Source organism: Pseudorca crassidens, chromosome 6 (genome assembly GCF_039906515.1).
Source record: "Pseudorca crassidens isolate mPseCra1 chromosome 6, mPseCra1.hap1, whole genome shotgun sequence".
Classification (NCBI taxonomy): Eukaryota; Metazoa; Chordata; class Mammalia; order Artiodactyla; family Delphinidae; genus Pseudorca; species Pseudorca crassidens.
Genome location: NC_090301.1, coordinates 10,461,174 through 10,482,826, shown reverse-complemented (window position 1 = coordinate 10,482,826; position 21,653 = coordinate 10,461,174). Strand labels below are relative to the sequence as shown.

Here is a 21,653-nt window from a genome sequence, read left to right as displayed (position 1 = left end):
GGGGAAGGGGACGTGGTAGTTACTAATTAATGGGCATAAATTCTCAATTGTGAAAGACTAATAAGACTAGAGATCTACTCTATACCATTGGCCCTGGAGTCAACAGTATTATATGGTACACTTGAAATTTGGTTAGGAGGGTAGAGCTTATGGTAAGTGTTCTTACCATGATAAAATAAAGCAAGCAAGCAAGAGAAAGAAAGAAAGAAAGAAAGAAAGAAAGAAAGAAAGGTAGGAAAGAAAGAAAGAAAGAAAGGAAGAAAGAAAGAAAGGAAGAAAGAAAGAAAGGAAGGAAGAAAGGAGGGAAGGAAGGAAGGAAGGAAGGAGGGAAGAAAGGAAGGAAGGAAGGAAGGAAAGAAGGAAGGAAGGAAGGAAGGAAGGAAGGAAGAAAGAAAGAAAGAAAGAAAGAAAGAAAGAAAGAAAGAAAGAAAGAAAGAAAGAAAGAAAGAAAGAAAGAAAGAAAAAGAAAGAAAGGCATAAACTGTATGTCTCCTGGGCAAATCAAACTGTAAGGTCACCCAACCACTGAACACCAAGAAATTACTATTGTAGCACAGTCATGTGAAATATCAGTGGAGGATTCCTATTCTGGCTCCCTGTGTTTTAGGTTGGCCCTTTCTCTCCACCACTCATTCTATCTCCCCACCCACCTCCACTCTAATTCTGGTGGACAAGCTGTATGTGCATAGATTTCTATGGAGACTGCTTAAACCTAAGAATGAACACTATTTAATGGAGATCTATCCAGCAATGTGAAATCAGCAAAAATGATTTCTCTCTCATCCCTGGAAATGTTGCTGTAAGAAGAAGACGAGGATGTGTGAAGGAGAGTGAAAACCACATGCCTGGCCTCCCCAATATAGTGATGATAGGGGTCTGGGAGGGAAACTGGGAGACTCTCCCTTGACCTTTTGGGGGGATGCTGAATGCAAAACTCAGGTGGCCTCATATCTCAAATTTGCAGAGTAGTGGGACATGCAGAGATGATCTAGTCAGTGTTGCTCGGCTATAGGGGAAGATAGCAGAGCAGGGGAAGAGTAGCACAGCTAGGTGGGAGAGGGCCAAGTCAGGCCCCACTTCCCATAAAGCTATGTTTGTCAAGCATCCCATGGATTTCAGAGCTTTCCATGGGTGAAGAGGGTGCCTCAGACAGAAGTCGGCTAAAATCCTGAACCAGCCCACAACTCTTCAGGAAACCATGGGAAGGACTCTTCTGGGGACAAGAAATAGAAACAGTTCTTTGTGGTAGCACACACCCAGGATGCTGATAGGTGCCTGGTTGAGTGCCAGAAGCTCTTTTTAAATCAGATGTTTTCTGAGCCACACAAGAGGGACTACAGTGGATACAAGCACAGATCTGAGAGAGCTGGGAATTGAACAGTGGATGGAAGTAGACTCGAAAAAATAGATACTTGAGATGGAAGTTACCCTAGATTATGTTCGAAAAGTGTGTCATTGCTGAGCTAGAATAGGTGCTTCTAAAGAAACTGAGATCTATTAGCAAAATAAAACGTCTATCAATCTGCACTTCAGACTTGTGATGGTGCTGTGTCCTGTGACTTTTTCTCCCTTCCCCTTTGGCCCGTTACAATATTGCTTCCTACTGGAGTCATTGTCAGCTCACCTCCGAAGAATAGGGAGATACTTCACACCTTTTCCACCTCTTGTACTTATTGCTTATTTATAGTTTGTTCTCAAGATGTCTACTAAATGCATGCAATAAAGACTACATAACAAGGATAGAAAGCCTTCTGCAAGTACACATGTTTGTACAAGAGTTAGTTCAAAGGCTGGGACTTGGGGGTCCATTCACTGCCAGGACTCACTTGGCCACTTGAGCTGACTAGAGAGGATTTTGTCTTTTTTTTCCACTACACTGTTTATATACTCAGAAAGCTGGTCTTCATAAAAAAAACAAAAGCCTTTTCTCAGTTAAAGAACCGTTCCTCAGTTGAGGATATGAATGGATTTATTTCCCCCACTACGACCTCTAAAGACCATTAGATTTTTAAAACAAGTATAATTTGAAGTTAGAGCAAGTTAAAGTTTGGTTAAATCAACACCTTGTTAGTTGCTGCAAATTTTAACTTATCAGGGCTATCAGGAAATACCAAAAGTGTTAGTTAGTTATGATGACTATAAATGAATGCTTTCTCTGTAATCTGTTGAAACAAAAACATGTCCTCATGATTCACCAGTCAGATGAGGCTTGCTGCAAGCCAAATAGTGTTTTGCTCTTAATAAAGGATAATTATAATTTAGTAAAAACATCTGATAATTTAAACAAGCTGAGCACCACCGGCAAACACTTGAGACCCCAGTACACAGTCCTTTTTTTCCAAAACATCAGATTGAGAAAATGATAAATATGGAGCATAGAATATAAAATACTTCACCATGTAGCTTGCAGATGTGTGTCACACAACCCACATTTACAAACAGCCCACAGAAAACATTTTCAGTGTCCTGCATTATTAAGAAAGATTTCAAAAAGTCCTTTTAGAATACATTAGAAACAAAGGAATTCCAAACAGAGTCCAAATATCAATAGATTCCAGCTGCTTTTATGTTGATGGCTAATATAACAGCGGTAGTAAGTTCCAGGGGTTACAGCAGGATTCTAAATTCTGATTTCTGATTTGAGTTGTGTGCCAGGTCCTTCCTTTGACCTGGAGTGTCATCTGGGACAAGTCATTCACCTCTCATGAGTTTCCTTATTATTTAAGGATTTCTAAAGTTTATTAGCATTTTGACAATGTTAGAACTACAAGGAAGACTTTCATAGCCCTGGAGATGAGCCCTTCTCCTGTCTTGTAAGTTGGCTCTTTCACATATAATTTTTCTTGAACATTATGTTTAATGAATCTTGGACTCTTAGAACAGGAAGAGGGTTTGGAGATAAGGGAGTCTAGGACAACCATGTCACATACATATGAATTCTCATACTCAAAGCAAGACATAAACTGATAAGACCAAATATTCTAGAGGCAGAGACTAAAGAGGAAGCCAGGTGTCCTAATTCTTTCCAGTACAGCCTTGTGCATCTTTGAATTGGTGGAGGGTATATGTAACTTAATGCTGGAACAGGGATAGAAGCTTAGAGTCAACTGGTCAACTCAATCAAGGTGAAATAAAACCTGTATCTATTATTTACTAGTTCTGGAATCTTAGACAATCATTAAGCTCACTGAACCTCGGCGTCTTCCTTTATAAAGTAGTTATGACAGTTCTTAATTCACACAAATGTTGTGAAATGAATTAATGCATATCAAAAGTTTCAGTAAATTATGATTGATATGAGGTGAGACATAATTCATTCCCTGCATCAGATTATTATTCATTCCTCCCTCTCTCTCTCTCTGTGTCTCTCCCCAGCCATGATCTCTTCCCACCTCCAACACCTTTCCTTATTTTTACTAAAATCCTCTTGTCGATAAGGCTCAAAACCACTGTGCTAATGCCGTTAACGCTCATACTTCATATCCAATCAATCTCTAAGTCCTGCAAAATTGTTTTGCATGACTTCCTCCACTCCCTCCTCATTAGTTTGATGGAGGTTTTCATTTAAAGGCAGCAGTTGAGCACAGAGGAAACAAAGTCAAAAATTGAGATACATAGGTCCAAAAAGATTATGAAGCAGATGTGAATCAGGAGCCAGAGTAGACCAAAGATGGCAGGACGGGCAGAATGATGAACTCAAGAAGCAGCAGAACAGGAGGGTTAATGAGAGTCACCTGGCTGAATCCTAGAAAAAAGACCTCATTGCCAGTGTGGATGACCTCCACTTAAAGCGCCAAGACCAAAGCAGAGCAAACTGAAAGACCTTTGAAGGTCAGAACTCTGTGTATCTTATCTACCATATCTATAGTATGTATTCATGAAGGTGAGTTGAACTGACTCTGAGGACTACTTAACATACTGGATTCAGAAGAACTATGTTTTCTAAACTCTGTTTTCTGTTTTCCTGCTCCTTCAATCACTCATTCAATAAATATTCATTAGGATGTGCCGGCATATAATTTGAAAGACTAAAAATGATGAAAAAGAAACATGAGGCAACAGAGATCTCTTTCTTCCTAACCTTATTTTTAATGTATTTATTCCATTTTTGTTCCTAACCTTTTTATGCATGCCTTGAATTGTCAGAAAAGATGACCTTGTGGTTGCCTGTGGACGTGTCCTCCTAGCTTATGTACAGAGGTAAGATTCCAGATTGTGGGGTACAGTGAGAACCACAAAATCCAGGGATGGGGAAACTTCTGCAGTTATCCCAAGGCCTAGGATGATCTAGGGCGAATCCAGCCTGAATCTTACCATTTCAGAGGTGTAGCTTCCTGGGGCCCCTGTTGATCTGGTGAAATATCTCAGGAATTGCCATGCTTTCTGAGGACAAACGGGTGGGGAAAAAATTGCATTCTTCCAGAAGTTAGTGTGTACCTAAGTAGTTGAAGACCTAGATATCTACAGTACTTGTCTTTTTCTTAAAGGTCATTTGTTTACTCCAGCCCCTACGTCTTAGCTCTCAAGTGAATGGAAGGACCTTGCCTCCTGCTAACTCCACCCCATGGGTCTTCCCCTCTTTAAAGTGCAGCTTAAGCTCCAATTCCTGAGAAAATCTTCCTGGGTCATTTCACTCTGCAGTGGCTTCACGCTCATCTAAACTCCTAGAGCATTTGCTTCATTTATATTTCTAAATAACTATAGTTAATATTTATTGAGTACTGACTAATGAGGTGCTGCAGTTTACATTCTATGTGCATTAACTTCTCTAATTCTCACAAAAATCCTATGCAATAGATACCAATTTTAGCCTCACTCTGCAGAGAAGGAAACTGACCCCAGAGCCCATCCTGCACTGCCTCTCACTGGAAGAAAAGTTAAGAAAAATCCTACTGACCTTCAGCACAAAAACTCATAGTATTAATAATACGGACACTTGCTTTCCAATTCGGGAATTTGTTTTGTTTTGTTTTCTCTTTATATGTAGGCAGGTCATAAATTCACTCCTGCTGGGCTTAGCTGTCCAAAGAAAATGTAGCTTTATTTCATTTAACTGTCCTGATATTTTCCACAAGTTCCTACTCCACTGGACAATAAACAAGTTAGACCTGCCAGTGTGTACTATCTCAATGTCTGATGTGTAATCAGTCTCTCTGGGTCTTTTCAGTCTAAAGCAGTCTTTTGCGGTTCTCTCTCCTCCCCCTGACCTCCCCAGATGATGTCTGGCTGTGTGTGGAAAGTAGGGCTGAGGTTCCATGCGGCAGGGAATGAAGGGTACAAACAAACTCTCCTCCCGGTGGTCTTCTCTGGATCCTCTGTGATGAGTACTGTGCAGCAGTTGGTCTGGTTTGCTCTCAGGAATGGTGAGCCCTGGGGGAACTGGTCATTCCTGGCCTTTGAGATTGTGAGGGGAGCCACTCACTGCTGGATTCTGTGGTCCTGGCCAATTGGTGGTCCACTTGCAAATTCTCACAAGTGGAGACTTCCTTGTCCTGAGCCCAGACTCTTATTGGTCTGCCATCTCCCTGTAGCTCTCTGTACCTTCTCACCAGGCAGTCAGTAAATGTTAAATTCCATGATTTCCCAGAAGCCCTATCTCAGGCTCCTAGTCAACCACTTCGTCCCAGCAACCCTGAATTAATGTTCCCATGCCAGACTGCACAAGGCCATGGGGATGGGTGTGGGCTTCTCCGAAAGGCATTACTTTGTTAGTTATTATTTGACTTTTCTGCTCTACCTCTGTCCCTCTCTTACACGATCTCCAAGAGAAAGGGTGAGCTTTGCCTGTTGTCTGACAGGAGCTTTTCTACAGTCTTAATTGAAGACAAAGTGCAGAGAGAGAAAACAATATACCACTAGGGAAAATAAATTAGCAAGTACTGCAAATGCAAAATTGAAATCATACTACAACACATACCATCCCTAACACTCACTCGGCGTCTATTATAATAGATTACTCTTTTTGGAATTCACTGAGCACATGAATTAGATGGGATCTGTCAAAGGATTCTATTATTTAGGATTCAAGATAAGCAGTGTTTGAGGCTTTTCATTTAGTTATTTTCTTTAATTTGATCACGAGAATTCATATCAACATTAATCCTACATGAAAAAATGAAACACAAAACTTACCATGATGTTTAAACGTGATCCTTAATTTGAAACATAGGCTTGGATAGCTTAAAAAAAAAAATTAGAGTAGCATGGAAGGTATGAAAGAGTAAATATTCCCTGGCCAAAAAAAAAAAAGTAAAATTTTCAAACAATGTCCTTGAGGCAGTTATCTAGTCTAATCTGTGACAAGAATGGCCAAAAGGAAGATTTGGGTGGAAGTAAGGGAATTGTGCTCTCTTATACAAGACTTGTGATGGAAAACACAAAGTACCCAATTACTATGATTTAAGGATATTGCTACAAATAGGCACAGACCAAGCATAAAAGTGCTGGTGGTGATGTATAACATCTGACCACCACCAATGAGATGCATTAAAAAATGAAAAGTTTCCAAGGAAGTTTTCCACAGCTGCAGGCCAATATAAACTTTTAACTCTGCTAAACTCTTTTCTAAAAACAAAACATTAAAAAATAATCCCTCAGTAAATTTCATAAGTTTTAGTTGTTAATTTCAAATATATTTTTTGCTCAAAATAACTACCTCTCTGCCCTCACTCTTAAGTCTAATAGTTCAAACTGTCATGTGTCAAGAACCTCTCAACCTTAAAAAACTCTGCCTTCTCTTTCAGGAAGCCTTCATATTTGGCCCGACTATCTGTTGAGAAAGCACATGGAGTAAGTTAATTTACTCATTGAGGAAACTGAATAATAACTATTGTAAATACTGCATTCAGCCACCAGCTGGTCGCTAGCAGCAGTCTGCTATAAATGAAACTCATCTTCAGTTGGGCTTTCATCAGGAAAATTCACAAAAGCCTACTTTGCTTTAGAAACTGTCAGTTGAGGAAGTGGTTCAGAAAGTTAGAGGAACTCCTCTTCTCCCTCATATTGAAGCAAAAGAAAATTTAAAAAGGCCAAGTCAGTGCAGAGAGAAAGTAATCTAGGAATATGTTTCAAAGAGAATAAGGATTTCACTCAAAACTTGTCTATTGATTAATGCCTTATGGTGGTTATTCATTATTTCCTTACTTCATTTAAAATTATTGGATTAGTCCAAGACAGGAATAAAAGGCTAATTTCAGTTGGACTAGACTGAAAATTGATGTGGCTCATCCCACAATGTTCTTTCTCTTTTTTTTTTTTTTTTTTTTTTTTTGCGGTACGCGGGCCTCTCACTGCTGTGGCCTCTCCCGTTGCGGAGCACAGGCTCCGGACACGCAGGCTCAGCGGCCATGGCTCACGGGCCCAGCCGCTCCGCGGCATGTGGGATCTCCCCGGACCGGGGCACGAACCCGTGTCCCCTGCATCGGCAGACGGACTCTCAACCACTGCGCCACCAGGGAAGTTCATCTTTCTTTTTTCCTTTTCAGAAAATCCCTCCTCTAACTAAGCATTCTTCTGACTTCTCCTTTATTCCATGTATAAATGAATCCACAGTAAAGCAGGTGGAATAAATCTAACTTTGTTCTTTGTCCTCACGATTTTATCTATCTAGATCCTTTGGAATTACATATATCTTAAAATCAATATATCAATTTCTACAGAGTGCTGAGGTTTTTTATTAGAATTACATTGAATCAAATTGACACTGTAATGATATTGATTCTTCCAAATCATTTCTTTAGGCCTTCATTAATTTCTGTCAGTAATATTCTGTAGTTTCAGAGTAGAGATGTAACATTTCTCTCTCTATTTTTCCTAGGATTTGATATTTTTTCATGTTACAGTAAATGGTTTTATTTTCAAAAGTTCTTTCTCCAGTTGCTTAATGATAGAAATGCATGCTTTCTATTGACCTTGTAGCACAGGACCTTATGAAATTCGCTTATGATAGTAGCTTGTTTGAGGATTATTTTGGATATTTTACATATACAATTATGTGGTCTGCAAATAAATACAGTTTTACTTCATCCTTTTTCATTTCTATGCCTATTACTTCTTTGATTTTCTTTTTTATTGAAGTATAGTTGATTTACAATGTCATGTTAGTTTCTGGGGTACAGCAAAGTGATTCAGATATATATATATATATATATATATATATATATATATATATATGTTATAGGTTATTACAAGGTATTGAATATAGTTCCCTGTGCTATAGAGTACGACCTCATTGTTTATCTATTTTATATACAGTAGTGTGTATCTCTTAATACCAAACTCCTAATTTATTCCCCATCCTTTTCCTTTTGGTAACCATAAGTTTGTTTTCTATGTCTGTGAGTCTGTTTCTGTTTTGTGAAAAAGCTCATTTGTATCATTATTTTTAGATTCCACATGTAAGTGATTTCATATGATACTTGTCTTTCTCTGTCTGACTTACCTCACTTAGTATGATAATCCCTAGGTTCATCCATGTTGCTACAAATTGCATTATTTCATACTTTTTATGACTGAGTAATATTCCATTGTGTGTGTGTGTGTGTGTGTGTGTGTGTGTGTGTACACACACCACAACTTCTTTACCCATTCATCTGTAGAGGGACACTTAGTTTTTTTACTTTCTTTATTGTACTAAGAACTCCAGCCCAAATTTAATTTAATTTAATTTTAGTTGTGACTGGTGGGAGTAGATATCCTTAAGTTGCTCAAGGTCTTAGGAAAAACATGTTCAGTATTTCCTCATTAAGCATGATAATAGTCATAGGTTTTGCATAGATATGCATTATCAGAGTAAGAGAATTCCTAAGTATTTACATTTTACTGAGAGTTTTTCATCATAAATGGGTATTGAAATTTGTCAAATAGATGTTTTTAATCTATTAAATTGAACATTATTCTCATTTATTCTGGTGTATGTGTGTGTTGTGATTTGAACCAATGGATTTTGGAATATTTAAAAAGAAAAACAAAAAAACCTTATGAAAAGCCAAAACAACAAACGATCTTTCATTGATGGAATAAATTTCACTTGGTCATTAAGATATTACACTTTTTATATGTTTCTGGACTCAGTTTAACAATATTTTAAAGGGATTTTTTCCATCTAAAATCATAAGGTTGTTGGCCTGTAATGTTTTCTTCTTGTAGTATTCTACTTGGGTTTTAGCATCAGAGTTACGCTAGCCTCACGGCTGGAAAGTTTTTCCACTCTGTCTCTGAAAATGTTTACTGGTGATATATTTTCGTCTTTAACAAAGTCACCTGGGCCTGGAGTTTTCTTCAATTAATGATTTGGTTTTTGCAAATGTAATATCTTTACAACATATAAGAATATTCAATCTTTCCATTTCCTTTTGTGTTAGTTTTATAAAGTGGATCCAACGAATTTGCTCATTTCATCTAATCGTTGAGTTTGTTGGCAAGAAGGTGTTAACAACAGCTCCTTATTTTCTTTTTAAAATCTGTGCAATCTGTAGTGAGGTCCATCTTTCATTATAGATAACTATTTTTGTGGTCACTCTCTCTCTCTTCCTTGAGCACTCTCACTAAAGGTTTACCAATATAATTAATCTTTTCAAAGAATCAGATTTTGGTCTTGTAGCTGTTTTTAATTTTCTGCAATGTCATCTTTATTTTAATTTAGTTGCTTTTTGCTCTTATTTTTATTCCCTTTCTACTTATTGGGTTTAATTTCCTCTTTTTATATCTCCATGATGTAGAAAATCAGATCACTGATTTTAGATTTGTGTACTTTACCAATGTATGCACTAAAAACTATAAACTTCCCACTAAACACAGATCTAACTGTACCCAGCAAACTTTAACAAGCTGTGTTTTCATTATCATACGTTTAAAACCTTTTTAAATTTCTCTTAGGATTTCTTCTTTCACCCGTGGACTATTTAGAAGTGTGTTTTTAAGTTTCCAAATACTTGGGAATTTTCTACTTATCTTTTGGATACTGATTTCTAACTTAATTTCATTGGTCTTAGAATATATATCGGCATGTTTTCAGTTCTTTGAAATTTGAAATCTGCTATATGAGCCAGCATAAGTTTACTTTGGTGAACGTTGTGTGAGCGAGTAAAAAGACTGTGTTCTGGATGTGAAGTGTTCTCGTAATGTCAGTTAGATCAATTTGGTTAAAAATGCTGTTCAAATTCTTACAGACATTTGCCTACCAGTTACTGAGATGTGAATGTTTCAAGTAGAATTTTCATATTTTTCCTTTAGTTTTGTCAAGTACTGATTCAGTTTTTATAAATATGTTATTTGATACAAACACATTTAGAATTTTTGTATTTTCTTGCTGAAGTTCCCTTTTATCATTATAAGAGTTACCTTTTTTATCATAGTGTTGCTTATCTTTAAGTCTATTTGCTTATATTAAAAATAGCTACACCAGCTTTCTTATGATTAGTGTTTCCGTGATTTATAGACATTTTTCATAATTTTACATTCAATGTAAATGTCTTTATATTTAAAATGTCTCTGGTATAAAGAGCATATATTTGGGTAATTTCTAATCTATCCCTTAAATTTATGCCTTCTAAGTGGAGTACTTGTTTATTTACATTTAATGTGCTTACAGGTGTAACTGAGTTTAAATCCACTGTCTTACTAATTTGCTCCTTATCTTTCACATGTATTATCTGTTCCTTTCTTCTTCCCTCCCTTTTTTAGATTAATTGTGTATTTCTTTCATTATTGGCTTTTTATATTTACCATTTTGTGATAATTCTAATGATTTTTCTGGAGATTGCAATATACATCTCAGGTTATCACATTCTACCATAAAATTATAACACCTGTTTATAGTTTAAGAAGTAAGAACACTCTGCTGTCACTGTCATATATTTTACTTCTATATTTTTTTAAAACTCCACAGCATTTTATTATTTTACCTTTAAACAACCCGTGGTCCATTTTAAATGTTAACTACTTACCAACCTTTACCATTTCTGGTGCTCTTTGTTTCTCCCTGGAGATCCATGTTTTCCTCTGGTACCATTGACCTTCACTCTGATTATCTTCTTTTAGTATTTCTTGTGATACAGACATGTTGACAATAAATTTTCTTAGATTCTGTTAGCCTGAGAATGTTTCTATTTTATCTTCATGATGAATCCCTTTGTTAGATGTGGAATTATGGGTTCATGATTTTTTATTTTGTACTGTCTTTTGACTTCTATTGTTTCTGTTGAGAAACCAGCTGCCATACTTATTGTTGTTCATCTGAACATGGTATCACTTCTTATTCTGGATGATTTTATGATTTTTTTCTCTTTCCTTGGTTTTCAACAGTTTTGCTTTAATGTGTCTCTTTATATTTATTCTAACTTTCTATTGACCTCTCACTGACGTCCTGGTCCTTTCTCCAGCTGTCCAAAATTATATTAAATCTATCCAATGGCTTCTTCATTTCATATGCTTTAATTTTCAGTTCGAGAATTTCCACTTGGTTTAATATTAGATTTTTGCTTCTCTGCTGAAATTCTCTATCTGTTCATCTATGTTATCCATCTTTCCTCTAAATGTTTTAACCACTTCATAATAATTATGTTTAAATTCCTTTTCTGTTTATCCCCAAATCAAGGAAATCCATGAATCTGCCTTTTGATTATGGGTCACATTTCTCTGTTTATTTGTAAATCTCATATTTTTAAAAATATATATCACATATTTTGTATAAAGGAACACTAGAGACTAAAGTATGTTTTTGTTTTGTTTTGCTTTTCCCTGACAAAATTCACACTTTTCTCTGCCAGCCAGCAAGTGTGCAGGCTGACCATTTAGGTATCATCACAGGCCGAAACTTTAATTAGTTTCAGTTCATATCTGGTTTCAAATGAGGTAACAGTCATCCCTCAGCATCTGTGGGGGGTTGGTTCCACGATCCCTGCATCTACCAAAGTCCAGGAATGCTCAAGCCCTTTATATAAATTTCATAGCACAGTAGGCCCTCTATATCCGCAGGTTCCACATCCACAATAGGAGGGGCCGACTGTACATAAATCTCCCTTTGCATTTCAGCCCAACTCTTGAATTTCCCTTATTGCCTTCTGAAGGGATCATTTCTTTAATCTTATTAGAATTTGAGCTGGGAGGAAATAGGTGAGTTCCAGTTCACCTCTAGATTAAATTTCAGTCTTGTGTGTGATGCAAGACCTTCTTTTGCTCTCCTGCTATTTCCCCACTGGGAAATCAGCAAGATTCCCAGAGCATGAGAATTTTCAGAATGAGGGATTTATTTTGGCACTCATGCTTCTCCAGACTTCTATCTCTCATGCCAGTTCATTCTGTTAATTAAACTTTAACTCATTTCTCTTTGCCCAGAAAAGTGTCTCTGTTTAGGTATCTCCCTAGCTTCTGCCAGTACTAGGACTAAGGCAAAAGTGTCATGTATGAACATGGCTACTATTCTTTTTTTTTTTTTTTTTTTGCGGTACGCGGGCCTCTCACTGCTGTGGCCTCTCCCGCTGCGGAGCACAGGCTCCGGACGCGCAGGCTCAGCAGCCATAGCTCACGGGCCCAGCCACTTAGCGGCATGTGGGATCCTCCCAGACTGGGGCACGAACCCGTGTCCCCTGCATCGGCAGGCAGACTCCCAACCACTGCGCCACCAGGGAAGCTCGTGGCTACTATTCTTTACTCTTTTAGGAAAGGCTTAGCCCTGTCTGAAATTTAGTCCATACTTTGGTGGGTTTTTTAAAAAGTATAATTTTTAGTTTATCCATTGTTTTCTTGCTATTGTAACGGAAGTGACGTTCATTCTATCTTAAATGGAAGTGGAATCCACTGTGTTGTTTTTATTATTGAAAGAGATAATATCTATACATTGAAGGAAATAACGTCTGTGACGTAGCTATAAAACATAAAAAGAATGAGCTGTCTATGAGGGGATATATAGAGTAATATGCATATAATCTTAAAGAAGTGTCTGTAGGAGTGCAATGAAAAATAATCAGTGTTAACAAAATGGTGGAATGGGATTTGAAAGAATTGAGCAGAAGTATAAATAAAAACTGACAAACTTGTTGGGAGACTGTATCCACTACAAAAGAATAGGTAAAAGAATAGGTATCTGATAATTAATAAGGAAACATAGAGAATATTCAGAAATATTTTCACCAACTAACGTTTAGTGGAATTGCCAATATTTTGTCAAAAAGGTCCAAAGTGAGTTTGTTCCAGTATGTCTTATGTGTCTTGAAAAATGAGCATTCCAACTGTTATGGGCTGAACTGTGTTCTCCAGAATTCATATATTGATGTCTCAACCTCTGATAGCTCAGAATGTGACTATATTTGAAGATAGTCTTTAAAGAGATGATTTAGGTGAAATGAGGTATTTAGAGAGGGCCTTCATCAATCTGACTGGTGTCTTTATAAGAGGACATTTAGAGAGAGATACCAAGAGTGCACACACACAGAGGGATGACCATGTGAGGGTGCAGTGAGAAGGTGGCCATCTACTAGCCAAGGAGGGAAGCCTCAGAAGAAACTAAACCTGCTGACACCTTGATCATGGGCTTCCAACCTCCAGAACTGTTAGAAAATAAATTTCTGTGGTTCAAGCCACCCAGCCTGTGGTATTTGTAATGGTAGACCTAGATAACTAGTACATCAACCAAGAGTAAAAACCATCACAACTCACTTCAATCTAAAACCATCGGAACTCTCTAATAAAAATTTCAAGGGTATTTAAATAAACAAACAGTGAAATCTCTAATCATCCTTTAGCTTAGTGGGGAGACTAATTACCATTTTTCTCCTGAGAACATAAAATCTGTTGGTTATGGTGAAATGAAAAAGAGAGTGAGTATTAGCTTTGTCTCATGCTTATAGCCCAGACAAGGTGGCCCCAAGGCTGAGGGAAGGATAGCCAATATCATCTTTTAATCACAAGGAACATAATTTGTGCTGGCTTCAGAGCCAAGAATGTAAAAACATAGCCCTCTTGCAAATGAAAATAGTAGTTACAAGCCAACTGGGATGAAGTGTGGCTTTGTGCTTTCTACCACTGTTTGCACAAACTAAGGACAAAACGTGTTAGTCCAGACAAGTCAGAACTGTCCTATGTTGTATAATTAACTCATTCAAGTAAAATTATACGTTATCTAACGTATGGTCAGTCCTATTTCTTCATATCTGCTACAACCATGACTTCTTTTTAAAGTTTTTATTTTATCTATTTTAGAAACTATTTTCAAAGGCTGAAGGAGAAGAAGGGTATCTAGATTCTTCTCTAAGTACTCAGGCAAGACATAATACTCAAATATCTTAATTCTATTACAGTGTATCCAGAAATCATCATCCAAAAAAAATTGTATCATTTATCTTAAGTAAACCAAGGATTAAAAAAATACATATTTAGGGCTTCCCTGGTGGCGCAGTGGTTGAGAGTCCACCTGCCGATGTAGGGAACACGGGTTCATGCCCCGGTCCGGGAAGATCCCACATGCCGCGGAGTAGCTGGGCCCGTGAGCCATGGCCGCTGAGCCTGCACGTCTGGAGCCTGTGCTCTGCAATGGGAGAGGCCACAACAGTGAGAGACCTGCGTACCACAAAAAAAAAAAAAAAATATATATATATATATATATATATATATATATATATATATATATAAATTTTTGTAACCTAGATAGAACTTTGAGATTTAATTTTGGTTTATATATCAAGAATTTCCTTTCATACTGGAGCTTGCATATCCTTTTTGTGTATGGTATTTTTAGTTTACATTGATATAGCTTATGTAGTTCAATATGTAGTTTTTATCAATATAAACTTTAGATATACATCTATCTTTTATATTTGTATCTTGCATTTTGAAGACATATTAAAAAGTAGAAACAATCTCCATTATATTACCTTTTACCCATATCAAATGCTCTGTAAATATTTATTAATTTATTCAACTAAATTAATACTTTTAATTGGTTAATTCTACTGTTTTCTCTTCAGTTTTAAAGGGTATGGGTTCAGTTACATATCAAAGAGTTCATTTTCCCTGGTAGGGAACATATCACATTACCAGGCATTTTGTGGAATTTATACCACATAGTAAAATTTAATTTCCTTTAGTCTAGGACAATTTCAAGGTATAATGGAAATAATGAACTGGAAACTCAACAGGCCTGGGTTTAACTCACCCCTTTTCATTTTACCAGCTAAAAGACCTTGAATAAGTTATATAATTTCTCAGAGCCTGTTTCTCCACTTTTTAAATGGAGATAATAATATTTACAGGGTCATTTTGACATTATACATAGTGGTGAGCACATAGTTCTTGTTCAATAAATATATTTTCTTCCTATTTCCACACATCCTGGGGATCAGCCAATTATCTGTTTATTTAGCCTTTTCAAATGATCTTAATTTATTCTTTCTTTTTTTTGAAGGAATTTTTTTTTTTTTTTTTTTTTACTTTTATGTATAGAAAACTCAATAGTGTATACTTAGCTCAGTTTGATGGCCAGTTCTTTGACCTTTGCCTTTTCCAGCTTGGCAATGCAAGCCACCAACTTTGGACCCAGGATGTTGCCTCCTCAGTGATGGTGGATTTCATTGTATCTGTCATTGTAATTGGTCCTAATAGCTTCTGCCAGCTTAGCCTGAGGTCCTTTGTCTGCTGAGTTAACTTGTGTGAAGGTGACAGTGGTACAATTCTTCCTGTGGAATGGATCTCCAGCCTGGCCTTCCCTTTGCTAATGTGGTAGGGAACCCCCATCTTATGCCACAGGACAGGCAGGAAGACAACCAGCTCGATGGGATCCACATCATTTGCAATCACCACCAGCTAAAGCTTCTTCTCCACCAACGTAGTGACTGTATTAACCCCTGCTGGAAGAATAGGTGGCCCCTTTGTGGGGACATCCCCTTTGCCGGCAGTTTTCTCCTTAGCCTGAGCCAGCAACCTCTGCTTCTTCTTTTGTTTCATATCTAGTCTGCACTTGTGGGCCAGCTTAAGCAGTTGAGTAACTCTTTGGTGGTCCAAGGCCTGGGTGAACTGGTTAATCAAGGGAGGCACTTTCAGCCACTTACAGAGGATAGCTCTTTGCCGCTGCAGCCAGATGTGGTCAGGCCATTTGACAAAGCGGGTGAGGCCCCTTTGGGGCTGATGTCCTGTCCTGATATGTAAAGGGCAACACTATGAGTGATGCTCGAGTTCCTTGTCAAGTTCGTGTTTAGGACTACTCAGAAGGGTATAGGTGTATCAGTGATCTGGGTGGTTTAAGATGCCATCACAATTCTGAATTATTCTTAAATTTCTTAGATTGAAAAGATTCTGGTGGATCTTTGAAAACTAGGTCAACACACACTTGCCAACTTAGAGCTGCTCCTCAAAGTACAGGCAGACCTCATTTTATTGGGCTTTGCTTAATTGCACTTTGCAGATTGCGTGTTTTTTACAAATTGAAGATTTGTGGCAACCCTGCATGGAGAAAGTCTATCAGTGGCATTTATCCAATAGCGTTTGCTCATTTTGTATCTCTGTGTCACATTTTGGTAATTCTTGCCATATTTCAACCTTTTTCATTATTATTATATCCTATGATTTTCTAGAAAGAAAAGTAAAAAAAAAATTCCTACAAAGAATCAGGAACTCAAGTGACTTTAGACTCCTCAATAGCAACAAAAGGAACAACAAAACAATGAAATCATGACTCTACAATGCCGAAGAAAAGTTAATTCCAGCTGTGTATTCTATATTCCAGCTACCTATCATCTGCCAGGGTAGCATAAAGCATATTTTCTTAACGCAAGTTCCCAGAACATTTACTTCCATTACATTCTTGCTAAAGGGGCTGCTGGAAGATGATTTCCACCTTAAAAAAGAGCAGACCAAGAAAAAAAGATGATGAGGGATTCATAACCGAAAAGATACAACCCAGGAGGGAAGTGATGAAAGTCTTCAAGATAATGGTGGAGGGAGATCTCAGGGAGACAAGTGTGCCCCAGACATAGACATTCCTGGAGCAGTGTGACACAGGGAACAGACATGTGGAGGGCTGTCCACTCCATGCCCTCTGTAGAGATGCCATCTTTAATCTGATCAAATTACTGGAGGATGTGCTCCACACCAAGAGAGTAAATCAAGAAAGAGCAAGGCATAACATCCAGAAAACAGCATCAAACTCCAGATTAGTAAATTCCAAGGACAATAGTTCAGATAAGACGTAACCTGATGATAGCGTTCAGAAGACCTGGAGCAAAACCAGCCCAGGGAGAACAAAGAAGTCTCCAGGGGAAGAAAAGTCTGGGTAGATCAACTGATCTCATTGACCTTACGGAAAACTGTCCTATGGAGCTATTAGGAGGTCAGAAGAATTAGCAAGAAGTGCAAAGATAACCTGATAAATGAAAAAAGTAAAGCAACTAATTCAATCTCAAGAAAGACAGAAAGTAAAGCAGGAAAACATCATGATCCACTGGATGTCCGACCGTGAATAATATTTGCAAAGGCATCAAAGAAACACTGGATATTCATTTAACTAAAAATTATAAATCTATTAGGAAGGGGGTAAAGAGAAGTGGGGGTGGTATGGCAGTGTAAAAGAGCTAACATAAAAGGAAATCAATATGAGATTATATGCACATATGATCTAGATGGATATCTGTATGTTCCAATAGGGACTTGAGGAAGAGAGGAGAGAGACAGAGAGGAGACCTGGGAGCTAGCGGGCATGATGTCCTCCCCTGGAACATAAACTTCACAGAGCATCAACGTCAGACAAGGCCATTCTGTGCCTGTGATGGATCAAAACAAAAGAAAACCACTCCATAATCACATCTGAACACAGACAGAACACGAGGATTGTTCAAGCCACAGAATGACCAAACTCCCCTTTCCTGCTTAATATGAGTGATCACTGCCTCTTTACTATTTAGCTCTAGCCTCACTCTAGTCTCCCCTTCTTAAAGATACAATTTATGATGATAGCCATAGAATTGCCCCTGCTTGCAGATAGCATCCAATCCAGAGCAAAGACCCACTTCCTTAAACCTTCCCTCAAATCACCTAATACAAGCTCAAATCCTGTGAGTTTAATTAACACCTACTTAGTCGGACTTCCCACAGATGGTGTGGGGTCTCCCTCATGACAATGAATAATAAACCAACTCTTTCAACCACAGGTGTGCTCCTGGTGGTCTTTGGTGGGCGAGCCTTTCCTTATAGGAAGTATGGGGAGGGAAAAACTGGGTTTTGCTAAAATTCTTTTAGTACTTTTGGACATGTGAAAGTATATAGGCTTGCTACTTTGATAAAATACAAATTAATTTTTAAAAAGCTTATCACACATTACTTACCAAGGTGGGAAAGCATATGCATATGCTGGCTGATGGAGGGATTGTAATTGTTTTAAGAGGTGTCATCTTAAGAAGAAGGTCCAATAATTTCCAGTGATGCTGAAAATAACTGGAATGATAACAACCCTCCCTGGTCCATGAAGGGCAACCATTTTAGACTCTGGGTCTGGTCAGCAGCAATAGGAAGGGGTTAACCTGTAGGAGAATTGAAACTGAATCCCTTTCACTTGCTCTGCTTTGCAAAGACCAGATATTAAGGGAAGAGAAAAATGAGTATGGTTATTCCACAAAATTTGGATCACTGCTTAAAATAAACTTGCCAGTATTTATTCATTAGTGATCCATGAAAATAAAGTACACACTTTAAAAGCCTAATTTAACATGTCAAGCATTGGCTGCACGAAGAAATGGATACAGTTTAAAAGTATCTGGTATGTGGCAATTTGGGTAGATCTCTAATTCACACTTCGTTTCTAAAAGTCCATCTACTTCTGTGGCTAATGTTAGTGGTTTCTTTTAATTACAGATTCTGATTCCTGGAGGTAATTAGAATGGCCCGATATTTTTTAGCTGACATTAAAGCCTCTCTTAAATAACAAAGGGAAAATGGAGCCACCCAGCAACATAATCATGACCCAGATAATCCCTAAAAGGCTTCGTAGTATCGAGGCGCATGAGTCAAACAGAGTCACAGTTTTTAAATCTGCCAGGATGTCATAAACAGACTTTAAGGGGAAAATCCCAAACATTAATTTCAATCATCCAGTTTCAATAACTTTCAACACATTGTCAATCCTGTTTTATTTATTCCCCCCCACCCACTTCTCCTATAGCCCCAGAATAGTTAGAAGCAAACACAAGACACCATATCATTTCATCTATAAACGTTTAAGAAAACACCTATAGAAAGATAAAAGCACTTCCTTTTTTTAAGCATAAACACCATATCATTGTTGCACAAAATCACCGCCAATAAACTTGTAATATCCTCAAATACCCAGTCAGTGTTCAAATTTCTCCCAAATATCTCATAAATATTGTCACATAAATGTTTATACAGTTCATACTTTTGAATTGGGATAAAAAGATTCCACACATGGCATTTGGTATATCTCATAAGTCTCTTTCAATTCTATCAGTCTCTCCCTCTTTCGTTTTCCTGGGTGCAATTTATTATTTGAAGAAACCAGGTTTTTTGTCTTGTAGAATTTCCGTACTCTGGATGTTATTTTTTGAACCAATGTAGCGTTTTTTTTTTTAAATGTTCGCTCCCCACACACACCTCTCCAAGACTTTAAGACTTTTTAAAGGTTAAGATTAATCAGTGGATTCGGGTGTTGTCAGCTTGATTCATCCATTATAAAGGTTTCCATCTAATGAATGCTGGAGAGGGTGTGGAGAAAAGGGAACCCTCTTGCATTGTTGGTGGGAATGTAGATTGATACAGCCACTATGGAGAAAAGTATGGAGGTTCCTTAAAAAAACTAAAAATAGAGTTACCATATGGCCCAGCAATCCCACTACTGGACATATATCCAGAGAAAACTCTAATTTGAAAAGATACATGCACCCCAATATTCATAGCAGCACTATTTACAATAGCCAGGACATGGAAGCAACCTAAATGTCCATTGACAGATGAATGGATAAAGATGAGGTGTGTACACACACACACACTCACACACAATGGAATACTACTCAGCCATAAAAAAGAATAAAATAATGCCATTTGCCATGCTATTCTTGGCTTATCTTGTCCATTTTATGTCCCAGACCTGGAATCAGCCACTCTCCATGGTGTTTCTGTTTCTTGTGGACACAAATGACATTTAGAAATCACAATCTGGATTCAACAGGTGTTCCTTGCTACAGATTGACCATTGTTTCCATGCTTTTTTAGTGGACAAAGATAAGCAAAAAAATCATAAAAATGTATCCTGAATTCATACTATTATTTCCAGTTCAGATTTAGGATTAACTAGTTTTTACTTCATTTTGATCTTATGTCTTTTTTCCCTTATACTGAAAATCTTGGTTCCTAATAGCATTAACGTAATTACTTATTTGCTATATCGTGTGTGTGTGTGTGTGTGTGTGTGTGTGTTTCAGATTCTCTTTTAGAGTTATTTATATTTACATGTTTTAGAGTCATTTGTATTTACATGTTTAGAGTCATTTTAGAGTCATTTACATGTTTAAATATATTTAATGATATATGACAAACCAGCTAACTCAAAGATATATGTGTATATATATATATATATGTATGTGTGTGTGTGTATATATATATATATATATATATATGTATATGTGTGTGTGTATATATATATATATATATATATACACATTCCTCCTGAAGTCTAATTTTACAGAGATTCCAGATAAGCAGCAGAAACCTCATTTCACAGAGAGGCTATTGCATAGAAATTTTGTCATTTCTATGAAAAAATTAAAAGTCTGAAACTCGATAAAAGGTACAGATGTGCCTGTCCAGATCCCAAGCTGGATGACCAGGACTGGTGATCTTTTTTCAGGTTAACATGAAAGGGACAAGAAGGTTAGGAAAATTCACAGTAAAATTTTTTTTAACTGTCTTGAGAAAGATGGCCAGTGAGATGGGTATGGACTATTCTCAGTGATGTCTGAAAATTTCAGAATTAGGTGTAGTAGAATGAGCTAGCTGAATAGAGAGTAGTAGAAAGGGGATATTTGACAGTGAGATTGAGTGGTGATGGTACAATATCTAGGATATAACACTTTTAGTGCAGGGCCATGGTATGGTGATTGGAAACGTACTAGGACTAAAGAAGTCAAGGAAATGGGAATCCAGGTTTGGGTGGATCATCTATGCAGGTATTGATATCTTTAAGCTGGGGTGTGATCAACTCAGGGAGTGATTCAATTGAGATGTAGGAATAAAGTATTAGAATTTCTACTTATACCTGACAATATCCTTTCAAGATTCCTTTCTAGTGCATGCCTTATGTTGTACACTATAGTACAATACACTTTGTAGAGGGACTGATTTACATGAACAAGCAGCCAATTAAAGATTGGAGCTGACTGGACCCTGCAATCTCTTCATAGTGGCTAAATTATACTCCATGGTATGGCTATGCTACCATAAATGTAACTCATTCCTTCTTAAGAGAATATTTGGTTTGTTTCTAATAAAAACAAAAATAAACAAATGGGACCCAGTTGAGCTTAAAAGCTTCTGCACAGCAAAGGAAACCATTAACAAAATGAAAAGACAACCCACAGAATGGAAGAAAATATTTGTAAATGATACAACCGACAAGGGATTAATGTCCAAAATACACAAGTAGCACATGCAACTCT

At 37.3% G+C, this 21,653-nt stretch overlaps 1 protein-coding gene across 1 annotated transcript in view; it reads right to left on the bottom strand.

Annotated features, from left to right (window-relative positions):
- Positions 1 to 14,984: 14,984 nt before the first annotated feature.
- The window catches only part of LOC137225979 (large ribosomal subunit protein eL8-like), a 31,767-nt gene continuing 25,098 nt past the window's right edge, over positions 14,985 to 21,653 (bottom strand). The window contains 2 exon segments of the mRNA XM_067739934.1: positions 14,985 to 15,690; positions 15,693 to 16,149. Of these exon segments, the coding sequence (XP_067596035.1) occupies positions 15,458 to 15,690; positions 15,693 to 16,149 (690 nt within the window). The 3' untranslated portion in view covers positions 14,985 to 15,457.